The 21,810-nt window shown below is 42.5% G+C and overlaps 1 protein-coding gene across 1 annotated transcript in view; it reads right to left on the bottom strand.

Annotated features, from left to right (window-relative positions):
* Nucleotides 1-21,810, bottom strand: part of LOC118386437 (contactin-associated protein-like 5) — a 117,734-nt gene that overhangs the window by 9,174 nt on the left and 86,750 nt on the right. The window contains exons 14-19 of the mRNA XM_052522951.1: nt 9,670-9,826; nt 9,297-9,424; nt 8,989-9,159; nt 3,514-3,732; nt 1,435-1,674; nt 94-318 (exon numbers count right to left, since the gene is read on the bottom strand). Coding sequence (XP_052378911.1) covers nt 94-318; nt 1,435-1,674; nt 3,514-3,732; nt 8,989-9,159; nt 9,297-9,424; nt 9,670-9,826 — 1,140 coding nt within the window. The remainder of the gene's footprint in view (nt 1-93; nt 319-1,434; nt 1,675-3,513; nt 3,733-8,988; nt 9,160-9,296; nt 9,425-9,669; nt 9,827-21,810) is intronic.

Below are 21,810 nucleotides of genomic sequence, written 5' to 3'. Positions count from 1 at the left end.
CATATTACCAAATGCAATGAGGTGTAAATGGACACCTCAGAAATTATTAAATTATTTGTAATACTGACAAATGAGTAGTAGAGGTGTCCCTACCGTTGCGTGCCAGGATGACTGCTATGTACTGCTGGCTGAAGGTGCTGACAGTGAGCAGCATGGCAGGGCTCTGTGTGGTCATGAAGATGAAAGCCATGTTCTCTCTGGCCCTGCTGTTCCCTCTGTAGACACTGGAGGCCTGGAAGCTCCTATTCTGCATCACAGAGAAAGGCTCCTGGAAGGTGTAGGTCACCGACGACTCTCTGTTAAACGACACAGACACCTCTGTAGGGACAGGGAGAGAGGATGGATCATTTGGACAGACATACTGCAATACACTGAATTCAAAATATAAATTGTTGAGAGCAAATAATATTAATCAAATTGTAGCTGTTTTTAGCTAAACCAAAGCAACAGTCAGAAGAAACATTTAAAAAACATTCTTGATGAATGCACGTTCTGTCAATTTCATTGGACAAAATAGAACAAAATGTACATCCTATAAGAAACAGACCACCCTTTGTCAAAGACGTGTCTGCTCCATGATAATGGAGGCCTAGATTTGATCTCTTTTTCAGATGGAGCACAATCTACACTCTGAAAGCCACTGATCTCAACACCTCCACTTCAAGAGCAAAGTGAATACCCCTCAAAGCATTCTGTTATTTTCTCTTCTCCCGTTCCCCTCAAAAATTAATTAATGGGAAATATATATATTGCATAATTATATAGCAGTCTAAGCACATTCCCAGCGAGTTGTATTTTTTTTATAACTAAGTTTCATAATAAGTCATCATGACTTAGTGGAAAGAGAATAAAGAATTGAAGGCTCTCTACCCACACAACAGCAGATGCTGGAAATAAAGGAGCATCTACAGAAAAGGGTTAAGATAGGTCAATATTGCTTATTTTTCTTAAGAATGATTGAAGGTAAGAATTTCCTTAACTTGCAAGTGGCTCAGGTACAAGTATATCCAGTAGTTCAGAGAAAAAGAAGCTAAGAACCATATTCTAGAATCCCACACATGCAGTAGTGGATACACAAAGTTTTTTGCTCAAGAGTTGCACTTTTTGTTCTAGATTGGGAGGGCTCAAAACCTGGCAAGGAAGAAAAAAAAGACCCAACACTTTTCGGCAGGGGAGTGGAGAGCTGTACAGTACCGGTTGCATATGAATGTCATCATTCTACTGTATAATACATGAAGTATGACGAGGACCTGGCGGCGAGTACCAAGTACCAATTGCATTAGATACATGATTCATCTTCATTTGGAAATGTAAGCCTTTTCTTATGTCTTAATCATTGTGTCAATTGTTTTTTCCATTCAATAATTCATCAAACAACAATAACATGAGTGAACCCATTTACATCTAGTTCTTGGGGGGCATATCATCACACACCTTCCTTGCAGGAGGGCCCCCCATAGGCAGACTGAGAGCAGTCACAGATGTAGCCGCTGTTCTTCTCAATGCACCTCCCGCTGTTGTGGCAGAGACTGCTGGAGCCACTGCAGTGGCCGGGGCAGCCAGCGCTCACCCCCGGGGTCATCTTAGCCCGCTCCTCCAGGTTAAAGGTCACACCGTTTATAGTCAGAGTTCTGATGCAACCCAAGAAGCCCCTCTGCCTAGCCGCCGTTCCCCCTGGAGGAGAGACGACAGGTTATAACTAGTTCATATGTTTATTACAGTGTTATAACACAATTAGTATATAAAGCATCACATTCTACTGAGTACTAGCTGCTGTTCCCCCTGTTATAACTAGTTCATAATGCCTATAACATTGTTATAACACATTTGTAGTCTAGTTGTTATAGATAATAACTCACCGGGAGGCTAAAGAAGCCCACTGCTTTAATGCAACCCTTGATTTAAGTATGTAAAACAACTCTGGAGCTCATTAAGACTAACTATATGCAAATATGGAAGAATAGCTATTAGGATGAAGTGTTGGGCAGAACTTTGCAAACATTATAAGCAGAAGAAACAGTAAAGCGCTTGAATGACAAATCAAGATTTATGGCCAACAAAAGGTTTAATCTCAGGGAAAGCTTATAGGTAATGTCTTATAGGAAACCCATTCATGTGTGTAATGCCTTGGTATAAGCAGAAAGTGACTGTGAAATAATCATAATGAATATGATCATTCATACTGTGACCTATTGTCTATTTGAGGCTATCATAAATCCTAAAATAGCAAATGTACCGAGACAATAGTATATCTCTGGTGGAACTTGTCAGGGGAAAGGCCACTGTTAAAGTCTGTGTATTGAAATAAATTATTTCCAAAGAGGGGTTATATTATATTACTAAGGCCAGCCATACCCACAAACAGCTGGCTATTGAGACTGAAACTAAGGCTATGAGACCAGGCCAGTCCTACCCACAAAGACTGTTTGAAGGGCAGCTTTTTTCTATCTACGTAACATTGCAAAAATCAGAAACTTTCTGTCCAAAATGATGCAGAAAAATTAATCCATGCTTTTGTCACTTCTAGGTTAGACTACTGCAATGCTCTACTTTCTGGCTACCCGGCTAAAGCACTAAATAAACTTCAGTTAGTGCTAAATATGGCTGCTAGAATCCTGACTAGATCCCAAAAATGTGATCATATTACTCCAGTGCTAGCCCTTCCTGTTAAGGCAAGGGCTGATTTCAAGGTATTACTGCTAACCTACAAAACATTACATGGGCTTGCTCCTACCTATCTTTCTGATTTGGTCCTGCCGTACATACCTACACGTAGGTCACAAGATGCAGGCCTCCTAATTGTCCCTAGAATTTCTAAGCAAACAGCTGGAGGCAGGGCTTTCCCCTATAGAGCTCCATTTTTATGAAATGGTCTGCCTACCCATGTGAGAGACGCAGACTCGGTCTCAACCTTTAAGTCTTTACTGAAGACTCATCTCTTCAGTGGGTCATATGAGTGTAGTCTGGCCCAGGAGTGTGAAGGTGAACGGAAAGGCTCTGGAGCAACGAACCGCCCTTGCTGTCTCTGCCTGGCCGGTTCCCCTCTGTCTCTGCCTGGCCGGTTCCCCTCTCTCCACTGGGATTCTCTGCCTCTAACTCTATTACAGGGGCTGAGTCACTGGCTTACTGGCGCTCTTTCATGTCGTCCCTAGGAGGGGTGCATCACTTGAGTGGGTTGAGTCACTGACATGATCTTCCTGTCTGGGTTGGCGCCCCCCCTTCAGTTTTGGAGGAGATCTTTGTGGGCTGTACTGGGCTTTGTCTCAGGATGGTAAGTTGGTGGTTGAAGATATCCCTCTAGTGGTGTGGGGGCTGTGCTTTGGCAAAGTGTGTGGAGTTATATCCTTCCTGTTTGGCCCTGTCCGGGGGTACCAACATACAGCTGGCTGTTGAGAATGAGACTATGAGGCCAGTCCTACCCACAAACAGCTGGCTGTTGAGACTGAGACTATGAGGCCAGTCCTACCCACAAACAGCTGGCTGTTGAAAATGAGACTATGAGGCCAGTCCTACCCACAAACAGCTGGCTGTTGAGCCGGAGGCGGAGGTGGCCCTCAGATGGAGCTTCCAGGAAGCGCAGGGGTAGCTGGTCCACCTGCAGGGAGGCCTCCTTCACGCTGCGCTCCGCCCTCACATAGTGCCACTGCCTGTCATTCAGGGGTACGTGGGACTTGACAGCCAGGTCCACCAGCCCGTTTCCCACGTCAAAGGAGAACGTCACCACGGACGGAGCTGAGGCAACAGAACAGGGACACAAGCTGACAGTCAGGTCGCAGAGAACTCATCCTTCAAACATTCATTCTCATTCTCCCTCTCTCTCTCATTTCAATTTAAGGTCTTTATTGGCATAGGAAACATATGTTAACATTGCCAAAGCAAGTGAACTAGATAAACAAAAGTGAAATAAACAATACAAATGTACAGTAGACATTACACTCACAAAGGTTGAATAAAGACATTACAAATGACACATTATGTGCAAATAGTACAAAAGGGGAAATAAATAAACATAAATATGGGTTGTATTTACAATGATGTTTGTTCTTCACTGGTTGCCCTTTTCTTGTGGCAACAGGTCACAAATCTTGCTGCTGTGATGGCACACTGTGGTATTTCAACCAATAGAAATGGGACTTGATAGAAATTGGGTTTGTTTTCAAATTCTTTGTGGATCTGTGTAATCTGAGGGAAATATGGTCATACACATGTGGCAGGAGGTTAGGAAGTGCAGCTCCATTTCCACCTAATTTTGTGGGCAGAGTGCAAATAACCTGTCTTCTCTTGAGAGCCAGGTCTGCCTACCGTGGCCTTTCTCAATAGCAAGGCTATGCTCACGAATCAAAGCTTTGCTTAAGTTTCGGTCAGTAACAGTGGTCAGTGGTCCACGGTGTACTCTCTGTTTAGGGCCAAAAAGCATTGTAGTTTGCTCAGTTTCTTTGTTAATTCTTTCCAATATGTCAAGTAATTATCGTTTTGTTATCTCATGATTTGGTTGGGTCTAATTGTGTTGCTGTCTCTCTCTCTCTTTTTCTCTAGGCACGTGGCTTATTTTCTTTATTTTCTTATTTTATTTTCTGATCTCCACCTTGTTGTTAGTGGAATTATACATTTCTTTTCAAAGCTAAGTTGACAGCAAGATGATATAGCGCTGTAACTAATTTGACAGCTTGATGATATAGTGCTTTAACTAAGTTGACAGCATGATGATATAGTGCTGTAGCTAAGTTGACAGCTTGATGATATAGTGCTTTAACTAAGTTGACAGCTTGATGATATAGTGCTGTAACTAAGTTGACAGCATGATGATATAGTGCTGTAGCTAAGTTGACAGCTTGATGATATAGTGCTTTAACTAAGTTGACAGCTTGATGATATAGTGCTGTAGCTAAGTTGACAGCTTGATGATATAGTGCTTTAACTAAGTTGACAGCTTGATGATATAGTGCTGTAACTAAGTTGACAGCTTGATGATATAGTGCTGTAACTAAGTTGACAGCTTGATGATATAGTGCTGTAACTAAGTTGACAGCTTGATGATATAGTGCTGTAACTAAGTTGACAGCTTGATGATATAGTGCTGTAACTAAGTTGACAGCTTGATGATATAGTGCTGTAACTAAGTTGACAGCTTGATGATATAGTGCTGTAACTAAGTTGACAGCTTGATGATATAGTGCTGTAGCTAAGTTGACAGCTTGATGATATAGTGCTTTAACTAAGTTGACAGCTTGATGATATAGTGCTGTAGCTAAGTTGACAGCTTGATGATATAGTGCTGTAGCTAAGTTGACAGCTTGATAATATAGTGCTGTAGCTAAGTTGACAGCTTGATGATATAGTGCTGTAGCTAAGTTGACAGCTTGATAATATAGTGCTGTAGCTAAGTTGACAGCTTGATGATATAGTGCTTTAACTAAGTTCACAGCTTGATGATATATTGCTGTAGCTAAGTTGACAGCTTGATAATATAGTGCTGTAGCTAAGTTGACAGCTTGATGATATAGTGCTGTAGCTAAGTTGACAGCTTGATAATATAGTGCTGTAGCTAAGTTGACAGCTTGATGATATAGTGCTTTAACTAAGTTCACAGCTTGATGATATATTGCTGTAGCTAAGTTGACAGCTTGATGATATAGTGCTGTAGCTGAGTTGACAGCTTGATGATATAGTGCTGTAGCTAAGTTGACAGCTTGATGATATAGTGCTGTAACTAAGTTGACAGCTTGATGATATAGTGCTGTAACTAAGTTGACAGCTTGATGATATAGTGCTTTAACTAAGTTCACAGCTTGATGATATAGTGCTGTAGCTAAGTTGACAGCTTGATGATATAGCGCTGTAACTAAGTTGACAGCTTGATGATATAGTGCTTTAACTAAGTTGACAGCTTGATGATATAGTGCTTTAACTAAGTTGACAGCTTGATGATATAGTGCTTTAACTAAGTTGACAGCTTGATGATATAGTGCTTTAACTAAGTTGACAGCTTGATGATATAGTGCTTTAACTAAGTTGACAGCTTGATGATATAGCGCTGTAACTAAGTTGACAGCTTGATGATATAGTGCTGTAACTAAGTTGACAGCTTGATGATATAGTGCTTTAACTAAGTTGACAGCTTGATGATATAGTGCTTTAACTAAGTTGACAGCTTGATGATATAGCGCTGTAACTAAGTTGACAGCTTGATGATATAGTGCTGTAACTAAGTTGACAGCTTGATGATATAGTGCTTTAACTAAGTTGACAGCTTGATGATATAGCGCTGTAACTAAGTTGACAGCTTGATGATATAGTGCTGTAACTAAGTTGACAGCTTGATGATATAGTGCTGTAACTAAGTTGACAGCTTGATGATATAGTGCTGTAACTAAGTTGACAGCTTGATGATATAGTGCTGTAACTAAGTTGACAGCTTGATGATATAGTGCTGTAACTAAGTTGACAGCTTGATGATATAATAATATATGCCATTTAGCTGACGCTTTTATCCAAAGCGACTTACAGTCATGTGTGCATACATTCTACGTATGGGTGGTCCCGGGAATCGAACCCACTACCCTGGCGTTACAAGCGCCATGCTCTACCAACTGAGCCACAGAAGTGCTGTAACTAAGTTGACAGCTTGATGATATAGTGCTGTAACTAAGTTGACAGCTTGATGATATAGTGCTTTAACTAAGTTGACAGCTTGATGATATAGTGCTTTAACTAAGTTGACAGCTTGATGATATAGCGCTGTAACTAAGTTGACAGCTTGATGATATAGTGCTGTAACTAAGTTGACAGCTTGATGATATAGTGCTTTAACTAAGTTGACAGCTTGATGATATAGTGCTGTAACTAAGTTGACAGCTTGATGATATAGTGCTGTAACTAAGTTGACAGCTTGATGATATAGTGCTTTAACTAAGTTGACAGCTTGATGATATAGTGCTGTAACTAAGTTGACAGCTTGATGATATAGTGCTTTAACTAAGTTGACAGCTTGATGATATAGTGCTGTAACTAAGTTGACAGCTTGATGATATAGTGCTTTAACTAAGTTGACAGCTTGATGATATAGTGCTGTAACTAAGTTGACAGCTTGATGATATAGTGCTTTAACTAAGTTGACAGCTTGATGATATAGTGCTGTAACTAAGTTGACAGCTTGATGATATAGTGCTTTAACTAAGTTGACAGCTTGATGATATAGTGCTGTAACTAAGTTGACAGCTTGATGATATAGTGCTTTAACTAAGTTGACAGCTTGATGATATAGTGCTGTAACTAAGTTGACAGCTTGATGATATAGTGCTTTAACTAAGTTGACAGCTTGATGATATAGTGCTGTAACTAAGTTGACAGCTTGATGATATAGTGCTTTAACTAAGTTGACAGCTTGATGATATAGTGCTGTAACTAAGTTGACAGCTTGATGATATAGTGCTTTAACTAAGTTGACAGCTTGATGATATAGTGCTGTAACTAAGTTGACAGCTTGATGATATAGTGCTTTAACTAAGTTGACAGCTTGATGATATAGTGCTGTAACTAAGTTGACAGCTTGATGATATAGTGCTTTAACTAAGTTGACAGCTTGATGATATAGTGCTGTAACTAAGTTGACAGCTTGATGATATAGTGCTTTAACTAAGTTGACAGCTTGATGATATAGTGCTGTAACTAAGTTGACAGCTTGATGATATAGTGCTGTAACTAAGTTGACAGCTTGATGATATAGTGCTGTAACTAAGTTGACAGCTTGATGATATAGTGCTGTAACTAAGTTGACAGCTTGATGATATAGTGCTGTAACTAAGTTGACAGCTTGATGATATAGTGCTGTAACTAAGTTGACAGCTTGATGATATAGTGCTGTAACTAAGTTGACAGCTTGATGATATAGTGCTGTAACTAAGTTGACAGCTTGATGATATAGTGCTTTAACTAAGTTGACAGCTTGATGATATAGTGCTGTAACTAAGTTGACAGCTTGATGATATAGTGCTGTAACTAAGTTGACAGCTTGATGATATAGCGCTGTAACTAAGTTGACAGCTTGATGATATAGTGCTTTAACTAAGTTGACAGCTTGATGATATAGTGCTTTAACTAAGTTGACAGCTTGATGATATAGTGCTGTAACTAAGTTGACAGCTTGATGATATAGTGCTTTAACTAAGTTGACAGCTTGATGATATAGTGCTGTAACTAAGTTGACAGCTTGATGATATAGTGCTTTAACTAAGTTGACAGCTTGATGATATAGTGCTGTAACTAAGTTGACAGCTTGATGATATAGTGCTTTAACTAAGTTGACAGCTTGATGATATAGTGCTGTAACTAAGTTGACAGCTTGATGATATAGTGCTTTAACTAAGTTGACAGCTTGATGATATAGTGCTTTAACTAAGTTGACAGCTTGATGATATAGTGCTTTAACTAAGTTGACAGCTTGATGATATAGTGCTGTAGCTAAGTTGACAGCTTGATGATATAGTGCTGTAACTAAGTTGACAGCTTGATGATATAGTGCTTTAACTAAGTTGACAGCTTGATGATATAGTGCTGTAACTAAGTTGACAGCTTGATGATATAGTGCTTTAACTAAGTTGACAGCTTGATGATATAGTGCTTTAACTAAGTTGACAGCTTGATGATATAGTGCTGTAGCTAAGTTGACAGCTTGATGATATAGTGCTTTAACTAAGTTGACAGCTTGATGATATAGTGCTGTAACTAAGTTGACAGCTTGATGATATAGTGCTGTAACTAAGTTGACAGCTTGATGATATAGTGCTTTAACTAAGTTGACAGCTTGATGATATAGTGCTGTAACTAAGTTGACTGTAATTGTACTTTATTATACATCTTATAATTTGGATTATCAAGTGTAAGTCTGCTTGGTATGCGTATGAGTGTGTGTGTGTGTGTGTGTGTGGGAGTGTGTGTTTTGTGTCTGTGTGTGGCATTCTCATGTGTGTGTGTGGTCCACAGACTCACAGCTGAGCTCCACTCTAATGAAGTCCTTGAGGCCCACGTTCTCCAGGAAGACTCCTGAGGGAGCGCTGGTCTTGAAGTAGAAGGAGATGTCAGCGCTGAGCTCTGCCTGGAGGGTGGGGAAGTGCAGGTAGGATGACTCCTGGTAGAAGGACGCTGCATTCCACACAGACTCTAGAAAAAGGAAATACACATATTTTCTAAGTTTGAACACAGTCAATAGTTACTCAGCATTTTGCCTGGAAAAACAAGGATGTTCAAAGCGACCATCTGTAAGATAAAAATGTTACAAAATAAAACAGTTCACCTACTGTCGCCATAACAACGCAACGGGCCGATTCTGTAGAGCGCCTCAGAGCCAGTTCTGTTGGTGTCTCCAATCACGATCTCACTCACTGGTAAGTGCTCTTTGTAAGAAAGTACTCCTGTGTCATTAGCCCTGCAATAGACAGACAGGAGAGTATGCTCTCTGTGGAAGGAATCAAACAATGATGAACCCCTCCCACCACTGTCATGACCCACTTAAGCTGATACATTTGGTCTCTTCCAGAAAATCTCCATCTGACACAAGGTAATATACTGAATACTGCTAAAATGTAGAAATATAGATGGACAAGCACAAGAAAATTTGTAGCTAAATCATATTGATGGACAGTAGACAGAGAGACATATTTGCCTAGTTACCATGAGTCGGTGTCGGCATCACAGTTGCAGAAGTAGTTCATGTCCATGCAGTTCTCCTCCAGGCTGCAGGAGCACTGCTGAACACCTGGCAGGAAGCCTCCCCAGTAGGTCCGTCTCTCTCCACCCTGGTCCACCCACCAGGACAGAGGGCTGCCATCTGGACCAGTCACAGGATTACAATTAGGTCCACATGTAGAGAAACAGAATCTGCACAGTGAATGTGATTAGAGCCCTGGGCATCTTTTGGTATCCCATGACATTGTGTCAATGAGTCCTCAGTGATGTCAGTTAGACTCGCAGGGCTCATTTCCTGGAGCATCTGTAAGTGGCCCTGCGACAGTCTTCTGTCCCACAACATGACTCTGCCTGAGAGACACTACAGGCCTGCAGGAAGTATTCTCTCAGCCCTCTGCATAGATATAGGCTTCTATCAACACAACATGACTCTGCCTGAAAGACACTACAGGCCTGCAGGAAGTATCCTCTCAGCCCTTAGACTGTACTTTTAACACAGGAAGGTGGTGGGAGGGTGGGGACCATATAATGGGATGTAATGAGTAATGTAATGAGAGTAATTTGAAGTGTGGTCATGGGGGGGTTGTGACAGTGGTGCTATTCAAGTCACACTGCCTGACTCTGACAGTGTATTTTGTGGGATAACGGATTACACAGCATCAAAGCTTGATATCCAGTATTCTTCTGCCTTTGTTCATCATGTCAAATTTACATTGTTACTCAATTGAAACAAAGCTGAATAGAATAAAAATGGTTTAGGTAATAACAAATTATATGGAAATAAGATGAATTGTTTGGGAGGATTGTCGTTGTACATTCACAAATCAACTTGATGCCTTTGCTCATGAGCTGTGCGGCCGTTACCCTGAACCGGATTTTTAACAGGGCCGTTAGAAAAAATGATAATTGCCGTGACCTTGCTCTATATCTAGGCGCCAGATAAGAATGAGACTTCAGCTTCCATAAAGTGACCGTTGGACTTTCCACCTTTCGGACTGAATAAGTTTGTAGGGGAAACAGTTTTGATTAAATGTACATATTATCGCTCTCACATGCTAATTTGTGTCCATTAAGAACAAATGATGTGCTACCTTTTTGAAGCACTTCTGACAATGCTATCATCATCAGCTAAAACCGGACCAAAGCACTTGGGTTGTGCAGCAACAGCGCTAGTAGCTAGCTAACACCAGTCGGATGAGAGGCAAGCTACAAGCAAAGGAAGCTAGCTATATTTTGTTATGGAAAGTTTTTCAAGTCAACTGTGTAAAATGTTGGCCTTGATACTTGTGTGTAATCAGAGCACAAACAAATAAGCAAAAACAAGATAGTGAACATCCGAGCGCTGCTAATGTTAGTTATTGCTAGTCCTTTCCTGCTATTGCTCGAACCAGGGACCCTCTGCACACATCGACTGCCTACCAGCATTGCTTCCATCCCTCTCCTCGATGCTTCGAGGGTGACTGTTGTTGATGTATGCAGAGGGTCCCTGGATCGAGCCTAGGTAGGGGTGGGGAGAGGTAAGGAAGCAATGCTGTTACATTCCCAGCCAACGCACCAAATGTAATAGTTCTCCGCCCCTACCCAGGCTTGAACCAGGGACACCCTGCACACATCAACAACTGACACCCTTGAAGAATTGTTACCTATCGCTCAACAAAAGCCACGGCCCTGGCAGCGCAAGGGAAACAACTACTTCAAGGTCTCAGAGTAAGTGACACGTCACCGATTGAAAGGATATTAGCGCGCACTAGCTAGCCATTTCACACCAGTTACACAATCTAATCGTAGTCGCTGTACTCATAATATAACTATTGCCTTATAGTGAGGACTGCCATGTTGCAAGCACAGTTTCAGATGCAATTGTTAGGCAAGGGCAATTTAAGCAACGAGTCGGAGTCAGAGGACAAGCCTTCTCAGGTGTCTCCTAAAACCCGTTATGGGGTCTGAGCCGCCGAAGCCTCCCACCATTAGCTCTGACAAATTGAAAACCCTAGTCATTGGCGACTCCATTACCATTAGACTTTAAAAAATAATCATCCATACACTGTTTACCAGGGGGCAGGGCTACCGACGTAAAGGCTAATCTAAAGATGGTGCTGGCTAAGGCTAAAACTGGTGAGAGTATAGGGATATTGTTTAACCATGTCGGCGGAGGAGATCTTCATGGGCTATACTCAGCCTTGTCTCAGGGTAGTAAGTTGGTGGTTTGTTGATATCCCCCTAGCGGTGTGGGGGCTGTGCTTTGGCAAAGTGGGTGGGGTTATATCCTGCCTGGTTGGCCCTGTCTGGAGGTATTGTTGGACAAGACCATAGTGTCCCCTGACCCACCCCTGCCTCAGTCTCCAGTATCTATGTTGCAATAGTCTATGTGCTGGGGGGCTAGGGTCAGTCTGTTATATCTGGTGTAAATCTCCTGTCATATCTGGTGTTTTGTTTGAATTTAGGTATGCACCCTCTAAATTTCTCTCTCCCCCTCCTGGCTGTCCCCAGTCCACCTGGTTGTGCTAGTGCTCCAGTTTCAACTGTTCTACCTGCGGCTAGGGAACCCTGACATGTTCACCGGATGTGCTACCTTGTGACGGACCTGCTGTTTATGACTCACTCTATCGCTCTACCACACCTGTTGTCTCGTCCTCTGAATGCTCAGCAATGAAAAGCCAACTGACATTTACTCCTGAGATACTGAGCTGCCAACTGACCTGCACCCTCTACAACCACTGTGATATTATCTGACCCTGCTGGTCCCCCTGCTGGTCATCTATGAACGTTAGAACAAAGGACTGGCCACCCCTCAGAGCCTGGTTCCTCTCTAGGCTTCTTCCTAGGTTCCTGTCTTTCTAGGGAGTTTTTCCAAGTCACCATGCTTCTACATCTGCTTGCTTGCTGTTTAGGGTTTTAGGCTGGGTTTCTGTATAGCACCTTTTGATTGATTGATGAACACCAAACTTTGGGAAATGCCATGTTTCTAGTGTATAATACATGCAATGGGCATTGATCATTTTGCATTGCCTTTAGCTAACTCCATATAAAGTGGCTTGTGAAAGTATTCACCCCCCTTGGCATTTTTCCTATTTTGTTGCCTTCAACCTGGAAGTAAAATTGATTTATGTGGGGGTTTGTATCATTTGATTTACACAACATGCCTACCACTTTGAAGATGCAAAATATTTTTTTATTGTGAAACAGACAAGAAATAAGACACAAACTGAAAACTTGAGAGTATACAGTGCCTTGTGAAAGTATTCGGCCCCCTTGAACTTTGCAACCTTTTGCCACATTTCAGGCTACAAACACAAAGATATAAAACTGTATTTTTTTGTGAAGAATCAACAACAAGTGGGACACAATCATGAAGTGGAACGACATTTATTGGATATTTCAAACTTTTTTAACAAATCAAAAACTGAAAAACTGAAAAATTGTTGTTGATTCTTCACAAAAAAATACCGTTTTATATCTTTATCTTTGAAGCCTGAAATGTGGAAAAGGTCGCAAAGTTCAAGGGGGCCGAATACTTTCGCAAGGCACTGTATAACTATTCACCCCCCCCCTAAAGTCAATACTTTGTAAAGCCACATTTTGCAGCAATTACAGCTGCAAGTGTCTTGGGGTATGTCTCTATAAGCTTGGCATATCTCGCCATTGGGATTGTTGCCCATTCTTCAAAGCAAAACTGCTCCTGCTCCTTCAAGTTGGATGGGTTCCACTGTTTGACTAGGCCCTTCCAATACATGTTAATGTTTTTCCTTAAACCACTCAAGTGTTGATTTAGCAGTATGCTTAGGGTCATTGTCCTGCTGGAAGGTGAACCTCCATCCCAGTCTCAAATCTCTGGAAGACTGAAACATGTTTCCCTCAAGAATGTCCCTGTATTTAGCGCCGTCCATCATTCCTTCAATTCTTACCAGTTTCCCAGTCCCTGCTGATGAAAAACACCCCCACAGCATGATGGTGTTCTCGGGGTGATGAGAGGTGTTGGGTTTGCCTCAGACATAGCCACCACCTTCCGGAGACACCTGAAACCCCACCTCTTCAAGGAATACCTAGGATAGGGTAAGTAAGGGTAGGTAATCCTTCTCCCCCAACAAGATTTAGATGCAAGTGGCTGTTCCACTGGTTGTCATAAGGTGTATGCACCAATTTGTAAGTCGCTCTGGATAAGAGCGTCTGCTAAATGACTTAAATGTAAATGTAAACATAGCGTTTTCCTTGATGGCCACAAGCTCAGTTTAGGTCTCATCTGACCAGAGTACATTCTTCCATATGTTTGGGGAGTCACCCACATGCCTTTTGGCGAACAACAAACGTGTTTGCTTATTATTTTTTTTAAGAAATTGCTTTTTTTCTGGCCTCTCCTCCTTAAAGCCCAGCTCTGTGGAGTGTATTGCTTAAAGTGTTCCTATGAACAGATACTCGAATCTCCTCTGTCAAGCTTTGCATCTCCTTCAGGGTTATTTTTGGTCTCTTTGTTGCCTCTCTGATGAATGTCCTCCTTCTTTGGTCTGTGAGTTTTGGTGGGCGGCCCTCTCTTGGCAGGTTTTTGTTGTGGTGCCATATTCTTTCCATTCTTTAATAATGGATTTAATGGTGCTCAGTGGGATGTTCAAGGTTTCAGATATTTTTTTATAACCCAACCTTGATCTGTACTTCTCCACAACTTCGTCCCTGACCTGTTTAGAGAGCTCCCTGGTCTTCATAATGCCACTTTCCTGGTGGTGCCCCTTGCTTAGTGATGTTGCAGACTCTGGGACCTTTCCGAACAGCTGGATATATACTGAGATCATGTGACAGATCATGTGACACTTAAAAAAGTTAACCTGTGTTCAATCTAACTAATTATGTGACTTCTGAAGGTAATTGGTTGCACCAGATCTTATTTAGGGGCTTCATAGCAAAGGGGGTGAATACGTGAATACATATGCACACACTACTTTCCAGCTAAATTTATTTTTATAATAATAATTAATTTCACTTCACCAATTTGGACTATTTTGTGTATGTACATTACATGAAATTCAAATAAAAAAACATTTAAATTACAGGTCGCAATGCAACAAAATATGAAAAATGCCAATGGGGGTGAATATTTTCACAAGCCACTGTACTAGTCAACCTGGCTTGCTTAGCAATATAGCTAGCTAGAGTTACAGCCATTACCTTATGCATTGATTCAGTATGCCCCCTCTGTTAATGCAATTTCTCTTCTGACATCAAATCAAAATCAAATCAAATGTTATTTGTCAGATGCACTGAATACAACAGGTGTAAGACCTTAAAATGCTTATTGCATTAAATGCTTATTTACTAGCCCTTAATCAACAATGCAGTTCAATAAAGAGTTAAGATTTACTAAATGAACTAAAGTAATAAAATAAAATGAAAGTAGTAACAGAATAAAATAAAAATAACAAGGCTATAAATAGGTGCTACCAGTACCGAGTCAATGTGCAGGTGGGGTACAGGTTAGTCAAGGTAATAATCCAAATGTGCGCTGACCGATTAATACAGTGTAAAGTTACTATTTCTGAAAACCTGAAGTTGCCATCCAAGTAAAAAGTAGCCAGGGGTGTGCGGGTGAACATTCTTGCATTCAACACCAACATCTTTGCTTGCGTTGACCTTTGCACATTCAAAAGAAAACACCATGCTTTCTAACCTGGTTAGCAATGTTACCGTTTTCAACACAACATTGTTTTTTTATACCAAGCTAAATACAGTGGGGCAAAAAGGTATTTAGTCAGCCACCAATTGTGCAAGTTCTCCCACTTAAAAAGATGAGAGAGGCCTGTAATTTTCATCATAGGTACACTTCAACTACGACAGACAAAATGAGAAAAAAAAAGAATATCACATTGTAGGATTTTTAATGAATTTATTTTCAAATTATGGTGGAAAATAAGTATTTGGTCAATAACAAAAGTTTATCTCAATACTTTGTTATATACCCTTTGTTGGCAATGACAGAGGTCAAACGTTTTCTGTAAGTCTTCACAAGGTTTTCACACACTGTTGCTGGTATTCCTCCATGCAGATCTCCTCTAGAGCAGTGATGACTTTCAACTCCCTCCAAAGATTTTCTATGGGGTTGAGATCTGGAGACTGGCTAGGCCACTCCAGGACCTTGAAATGCTTCTTACGAAGCCACTCCTTCGTTGCCCGGGCGGTGTGTTTGGGATCATTGTCATGCTGAAAGACCGAGCCATGTTTCAGCTTCAATGCCCTTGCTGATGGACGGAGGTTTTCACTCAAAATCTCATGATACATGGCCCCATTCATTCTTTCCTTTACATGGATCAGTCGTCCTGGTCCCTTTGCAGAAAAACAGCCCCAAAGCATGATGTTTACACCCCCATGCTTCACAGTAGGTATGGTGTTCTTTGGATGCAACTCAGCATTCTTTGTCCTCCAAACACGACGAGTTGAGTTCTTACCAAAAAGTTATATTTTGGTTTCATCTGACCATATGACATTCTCCCAATATTTTTCTGGATCATCCAAATGCTCTCCAGCGAACTTCAGACGGGCCTGGACATCTACTGGCTTAAGCAGGGGGACACGTCTGGCACTGCAGGATTTGAGTCCCTGGTGGCGTAGTGTGTTACTGATGGTAGACTTTGTTACTTTGGTCCCAGTGTGGTTCTGGGATTTTTGCTCACTGTTCTTGTGATCATTTTGACCCCACGGGGTGAGATCCTGCGTGGAGCCCCAGATCCAGGGAGATTATCAGTGGTCTTGTATGTCTTCCATTTCCTAATAATTGCTCCCACAGTTGATTTCTTCAAACCAAGCTGCTTACCTATTGAAGATTCTTCCCAGCCTGGTGCAGCCTACAATTTTGTTTCTGGTGTCCTTTGGCAGCTCTTTGGTCTTGGCCATAGTGGAGTTGAGTGTAGTGGCTTCCTTTCGTCTTTACCATAGCCACTGCCCAAGCCTGAAGCGGGGTTGTTTGGTACGCATACAGTCCACACTCAAGGTTTTCAAACGGCCAAACATTCAATGACATCCAGGGATATGGTGCAACAAAAATGTTTATTCTTCTTATATCTAACAAATAAATGATTATTCAATCAACTTAAAGCATAGAATACTTTATATGGAAAATACATATTATGACCTGTCTGTATGTCTGTATATCTGTATGGTCAAAAAACTATACCGCTCCCGCATCTAGCAAGGACTCCCTCTCCAGAAGGCCCAACTTCCTGCCTTTATCCTAACACACTTACCACAATACAATGAACAGGCAAGAGGGGGGGCCAAATGGCTGAGTTACACTAACAACAAATGAATATATATCAATCAGGTAAATATAAATCATAAAGGTACGTACCTAATATTTCATCATTTACATTAATATTTAATATATTTACACAAATATACATGGAGCTCCATATGTTTCGGTCTTTTATACAAATATGTCCAAATCGGCTCTAACATGGAGTGTGACTGTTTGAGAATGTGGACAGGTGTCTTTTATACTGATAACAACTTCATACAGGTGCCATTAATACAGGTAACGTGTGGAGGACTGAGGATCGTCTTAAAGAAGAAGTTACAGGTCTGTGAGAGCCAGAAATCTTGCTTGTTTGTAGGTGACAAAATACTTATTTTCCACCATAATTTGGAAATAAATTCATTAAAAATCCTACAATGTGATTTTCCAGATTTTTGTTGAAGTGTACCTATGATGAAAATTACAGGCCTCTCTCATCTTTTTAATTGGGAGAACTTGCACAATTGGTGGCTGACTAAATACTTTTTTTGCCCCACTGTAAACAAACGTTCAATCAGTACTGGGTGAATGAACAACAACAACATCTTCCTGTCATCTCCAGACTGTCCATTAAATAGATTGTCAAGACAAATGTGTTCATGACAGGATAAAGCATTAAAGTCAAAATCATGGGATCTGAAGGTCCTGAGTTCACCTCTCGGACGATACATTTCAACCATTCTCTTTGACACCTCCATCCTTGTCCCGACACACACACACCGGCCCACACGTTGTGTGCTTATCTTTTTTCTATTAGGTGGCTCTTAAAAGAGCATTGTTAAGTGGCAATGGACGGGGACTGTGGTGTGTGTTCTACTGTGTGTGTCTTGTTACTACGGAGATGGTGGAGACTGAAGAGACCAACTCTAAATACTCAAGGAATACATCATTGCTCTCATCAGTCAGATGCATTCCAACCCCACGGTACATCCCAGGGACACACTGCTTAATGGTAGGGTGACGGATTATGTGTCCCTGAAACGCATACACCAGCTGATTGAGGGAGTGCAGGGCCCTGTCTATGCACTTGTTTATATTCTGGTCCCAATGGAGAACACCACTGTCCCGGGAAATATTCTGATGACCACGTCAAACAACTTTTAAATCCGCACCTCTGCCACACCAGTGCCATCCCCTTGGTGTATCACAAGTTGTTTTCATTGAGGTGGATGACTAGAATGTCAGAGGGAGAAACAGCACAGTCCCTTTGCTGGCGCAAAACACAGAGCAATTTGTGCCACTTCATGCTTTGCTCTCCAAGCTACCTAATGTGACAGTCAATAATATAAGTAAATAGTTAATGGGTAGGCTATATGTTGATTATTTGTGTATTTTCCAGAAGCTTGTAAAAAGGTTTCCTGGAGCAGCAAAGACAGAACCCCGAGAGTCAGGCTCAAAAATAAAAAAAATGGGGGGAAGCACACGGGGAGTTTGGCTGAGTCAGGTTAGAAACCTAAGCCAACTACCCGTGCTTACCGTGGCGAGCGTCATACTGGTCAGGCCCCGTGTTATGCGGTGGAGCGCAGTGTGTTTCCAGTGGGCGTTCACAGCCCGGTGCGCTACCTTCCAGCTCCCTGAATCGTCCGGACTAGAGTCCAGCCAGGTCGGAGGGTCAGCGCATCTGGCCGCCAGTATGTCTCTACGGCCCAGGATATCCTGCGCCGGCTCTGCACACTGTGTCTCCGGTGCGTCTGCACAGCCCAGCGTGTCCTGTGCCTGCGCCGCGCACCTGCCGGGCCAACCAAAGTCACCATCCAGCCAGGACGGGTTGTGCAGGCTTTACGCTCAAGACTTCCAGTGCGCCTCCATGGCTAGTGTATACTGTGCTCGCCCCCAGAACAATGCCTCCAGTGAGACAGAGCTGAGTACTTGTACACATCGCAATACATATTTGTTTTTTTTACACGAAGCCTCCAGTGATGATCCATGGCACGAAGCCTCCAACGACGGCCTCCAGTCTGGAGCGTCCAGCGACGTCCTCCAGTCTGGAGCCTCCAGAGACGGTCTCCTGTCCCAGGCAGTGATGCAACCAGTCAGGATGCTCTCGATGTTGCAGCTGTTGAACCTTTTGAGGATATCAGGACACATGCCAAATCTTTAAATTTCCTGAGGGGGAATAGGTTTTGTTGTGCCCTCTTCACCACTGTCTTGGTGCGTTTGGACCATTCTAGTTTGTTGTTGATGTGGACACCAAGGAACTTGAAGCTCTCATCCTGCTCCACTACAGCCCTGTCGATGAGAACGGGGTCGTCCTCTTCCTGTAGTCCACAATAATCTCCTTGGTTGGTTACATTGAGGGATAGGTTGTTATTCTGGCACCACCCGGCCAGGTCTCTGACCTCCTCCCTATATGCTGTTTTGTCGTTGTCGGTGATCAGGCCTACCACTGTTGTGTCTGCAAATTTAATGATGGTGTTGGAGTCATGCCTGGCCATGCAGTCGTGGTGGGTGAACAGGGAGTGCAGGAGGGTCTGAGCACGCACCCCTGGGGAGCTCTAGTGTTGAGGATCAGCATGGAAGATGTGTTGCTACCTACCCTCACCAACTGGGGGCGGCTTGTCAGGAAGTCCAGGATCCAGGTGCAGAGGGAGGTGTTTAGTCCCAGGGTCCTTAGCTTAGTGATGAGCTTTGAGGGTACTACGGTGTTGAACACTGAATTGTAGTCAATGAACAGCATTCTCACATAAGTGTTCCTTTTGTCCAGGTGGGAAAGTGCAGTGTGGAGTACAATAGAGATTGCATCATCTGTGGATCTGTTTGGGCGGTATGCAAATTGGAGTGGGTCTAGGTTTTCTGGGATAATGGTGTTGATGTGAGCCATTACCAACCTTTAAAAGCACTTCATGGCTACGGATGTGAGTGCTACGTGTCTGTAGTCATTTAGGCAGGTTGCCTTTGTGTTCTTGGGCACAGGGACTATGGTGGTCTGCCTGAAACATGTTGGTATTACAGTCTTAATCTGGGACATGTTGAAAATGTCAGTGAAGACACCTGCCAGTTGGTCAGCACATGCCCGAAGCACACGTCCTGGTAATCCGTCTGGCCCCGCAGCCTTGTGTATGTTGACCTGTTTATAAAGGTCTTACTCACGTCGGCTACGGAGAGCGTGATCACACAGTCGTCCGGAAGAGCTAAAATGCTCTCATGCATGACTCAGTGTTGCTTGCCTCGAAGCGAGCATAGAAGTGATTTAGCTCATCTGGTAGGCTCGTGTCACTGGGCAGCTCGCGGCTGTGCTTCCCTTTGTAGTGTGTAATAGTTTGCAAGCCCTGCCACAGAAGACGAGCGTCAGAGCCGGTGTAGCATGATTCAATCTTAGCCCTTTATTGGCGCTTTGCCTGTTTGATGGTTTGTCGCAGGGCATAGCAGAATTTCTTGTAAGCTTCAGGGTTCGAGATTCCCGCACATTGAAAGTGGCAGCTCTACCCTTTAGCTCAGTGCGAATGTTGCCTGTAATCCAGTTAGAGCACTGATTATGCTTTTGGGTCCTACTGTGTCTCTGACAATGAATGTGCGACATAAACCTAAATAGAAACTGACAATTGTGCACGACTACAGTATTACTTACTAAAACTGTTGTTACACAAATGTTTTTCATATTCATGGAGATCAGTGGACAAAGAGCTGGACAACGGGCTGCACCAAAAAAAATGCATGGTTGCCAAGAAAGTGGTTAGTTTTGCAAGATTCTTAAAATGTGTACGCAGCATTTGTGTGTTGGAGTCACTTTTAATTCTTAATTGATCTACTGTTTCTATCATAGGTCACTGTAATCGATGGGGGCTCAGGGCAGTACCATTCTACTCATCTGATGAAGGTGCACATGGATCAGATTCAAACTTTGAAGACCGAGATCGAGTCATTGAAGGCAGACCAGAAGAAAGAGAAACATTATCGGAGGGCAGAGATACAGGTGACAGCTGATGCATTGGCCCAGAGCCAGGCGGCATTGGCGGAGAATAACGTGTTGAAGAGGGCGATGAATGATCCATGCCAGGCACACCTGTGAGCTCTGGAACTCCACCTCCAACAGCCAGAGTCAACATACCTGGCGGGTTCATCATGTCGTTGGTTCACCCTGACATTTCCATTCCTCTTCTGACAACAGAACTTGACCAACTGCTCACCAGGCACATCAAGGGCCGTCCGGACCGTTATGCTGTTCTGCCATAGCCTAATAACAGTTGGCTTATATCTTCAGAATGCTGTATTATCCAAATGTAAAAGCATAAACAGTACAGTACTGTATTTCTTCATCAGCATCTTTATGCTTTTGTTCATAAAATAATGATCAAAATACTAATTCAAAATGCCAATGTTTATTTAGTTATGGATCCATAAAGAATTACTATGGGAATAAATATCACTGAATTACAGAAATATTGGAACAAAGTTGTCTAATGGAGGTAAACAAATGGTTGCTTACTGGAAAATACTTTTTTCACACAGACATGGTCATGTTGTTCAGCGCCATTATGACTATTGGCAGGAAGCTGGACAATAGACTTGCCTAGAAGGAGAGTAGGGGGATAATTCTATATTCAAATGAATTTCTTAGGTTGGCTGTGATTGGTTGCAAGGCAGCCCTTGCTGTCTCTGCCAGGCCGGTTCCCCTCTTTCCACTCGGTTATTCTGCCTCTAACCCTATTACAGTGGCTGAGTCACTGGCTTACTGGTGCTCTTTCATGCCGTCCCTAGGAGGGGTGCATTACTTGAGTGGGTTGAGTCACTGATGTGATCTTCCTGTCTGGGTTGCCCCCCTTGGGTTGTGCCATGGCGGAGATCTTTGTGAGCTATACTCGGTCTTGTCTCAGGATGGTAAGTTGGTGGTTGAAGATATCCCTCTAGTGGTG

This window comes from Oncorhynchus keta, chromosome 7 (genome assembly GCF_023373465.1).
Source record: "Oncorhynchus keta strain PuntledgeMale-10-30-2019 chromosome 7, Oket_V2, whole genome shotgun sequence".
In the NCBI taxonomy this organism is placed as follows: domain Eukaryota; kingdom Metazoa; phylum Chordata; class Actinopteri; order Salmoniformes; family Salmonidae; genus Oncorhynchus; species Oncorhynchus keta.
Note: the sequence above shows the minus strand (reverse complement) of the source record. Positions and strands in the feature narration are given on the sequence as shown.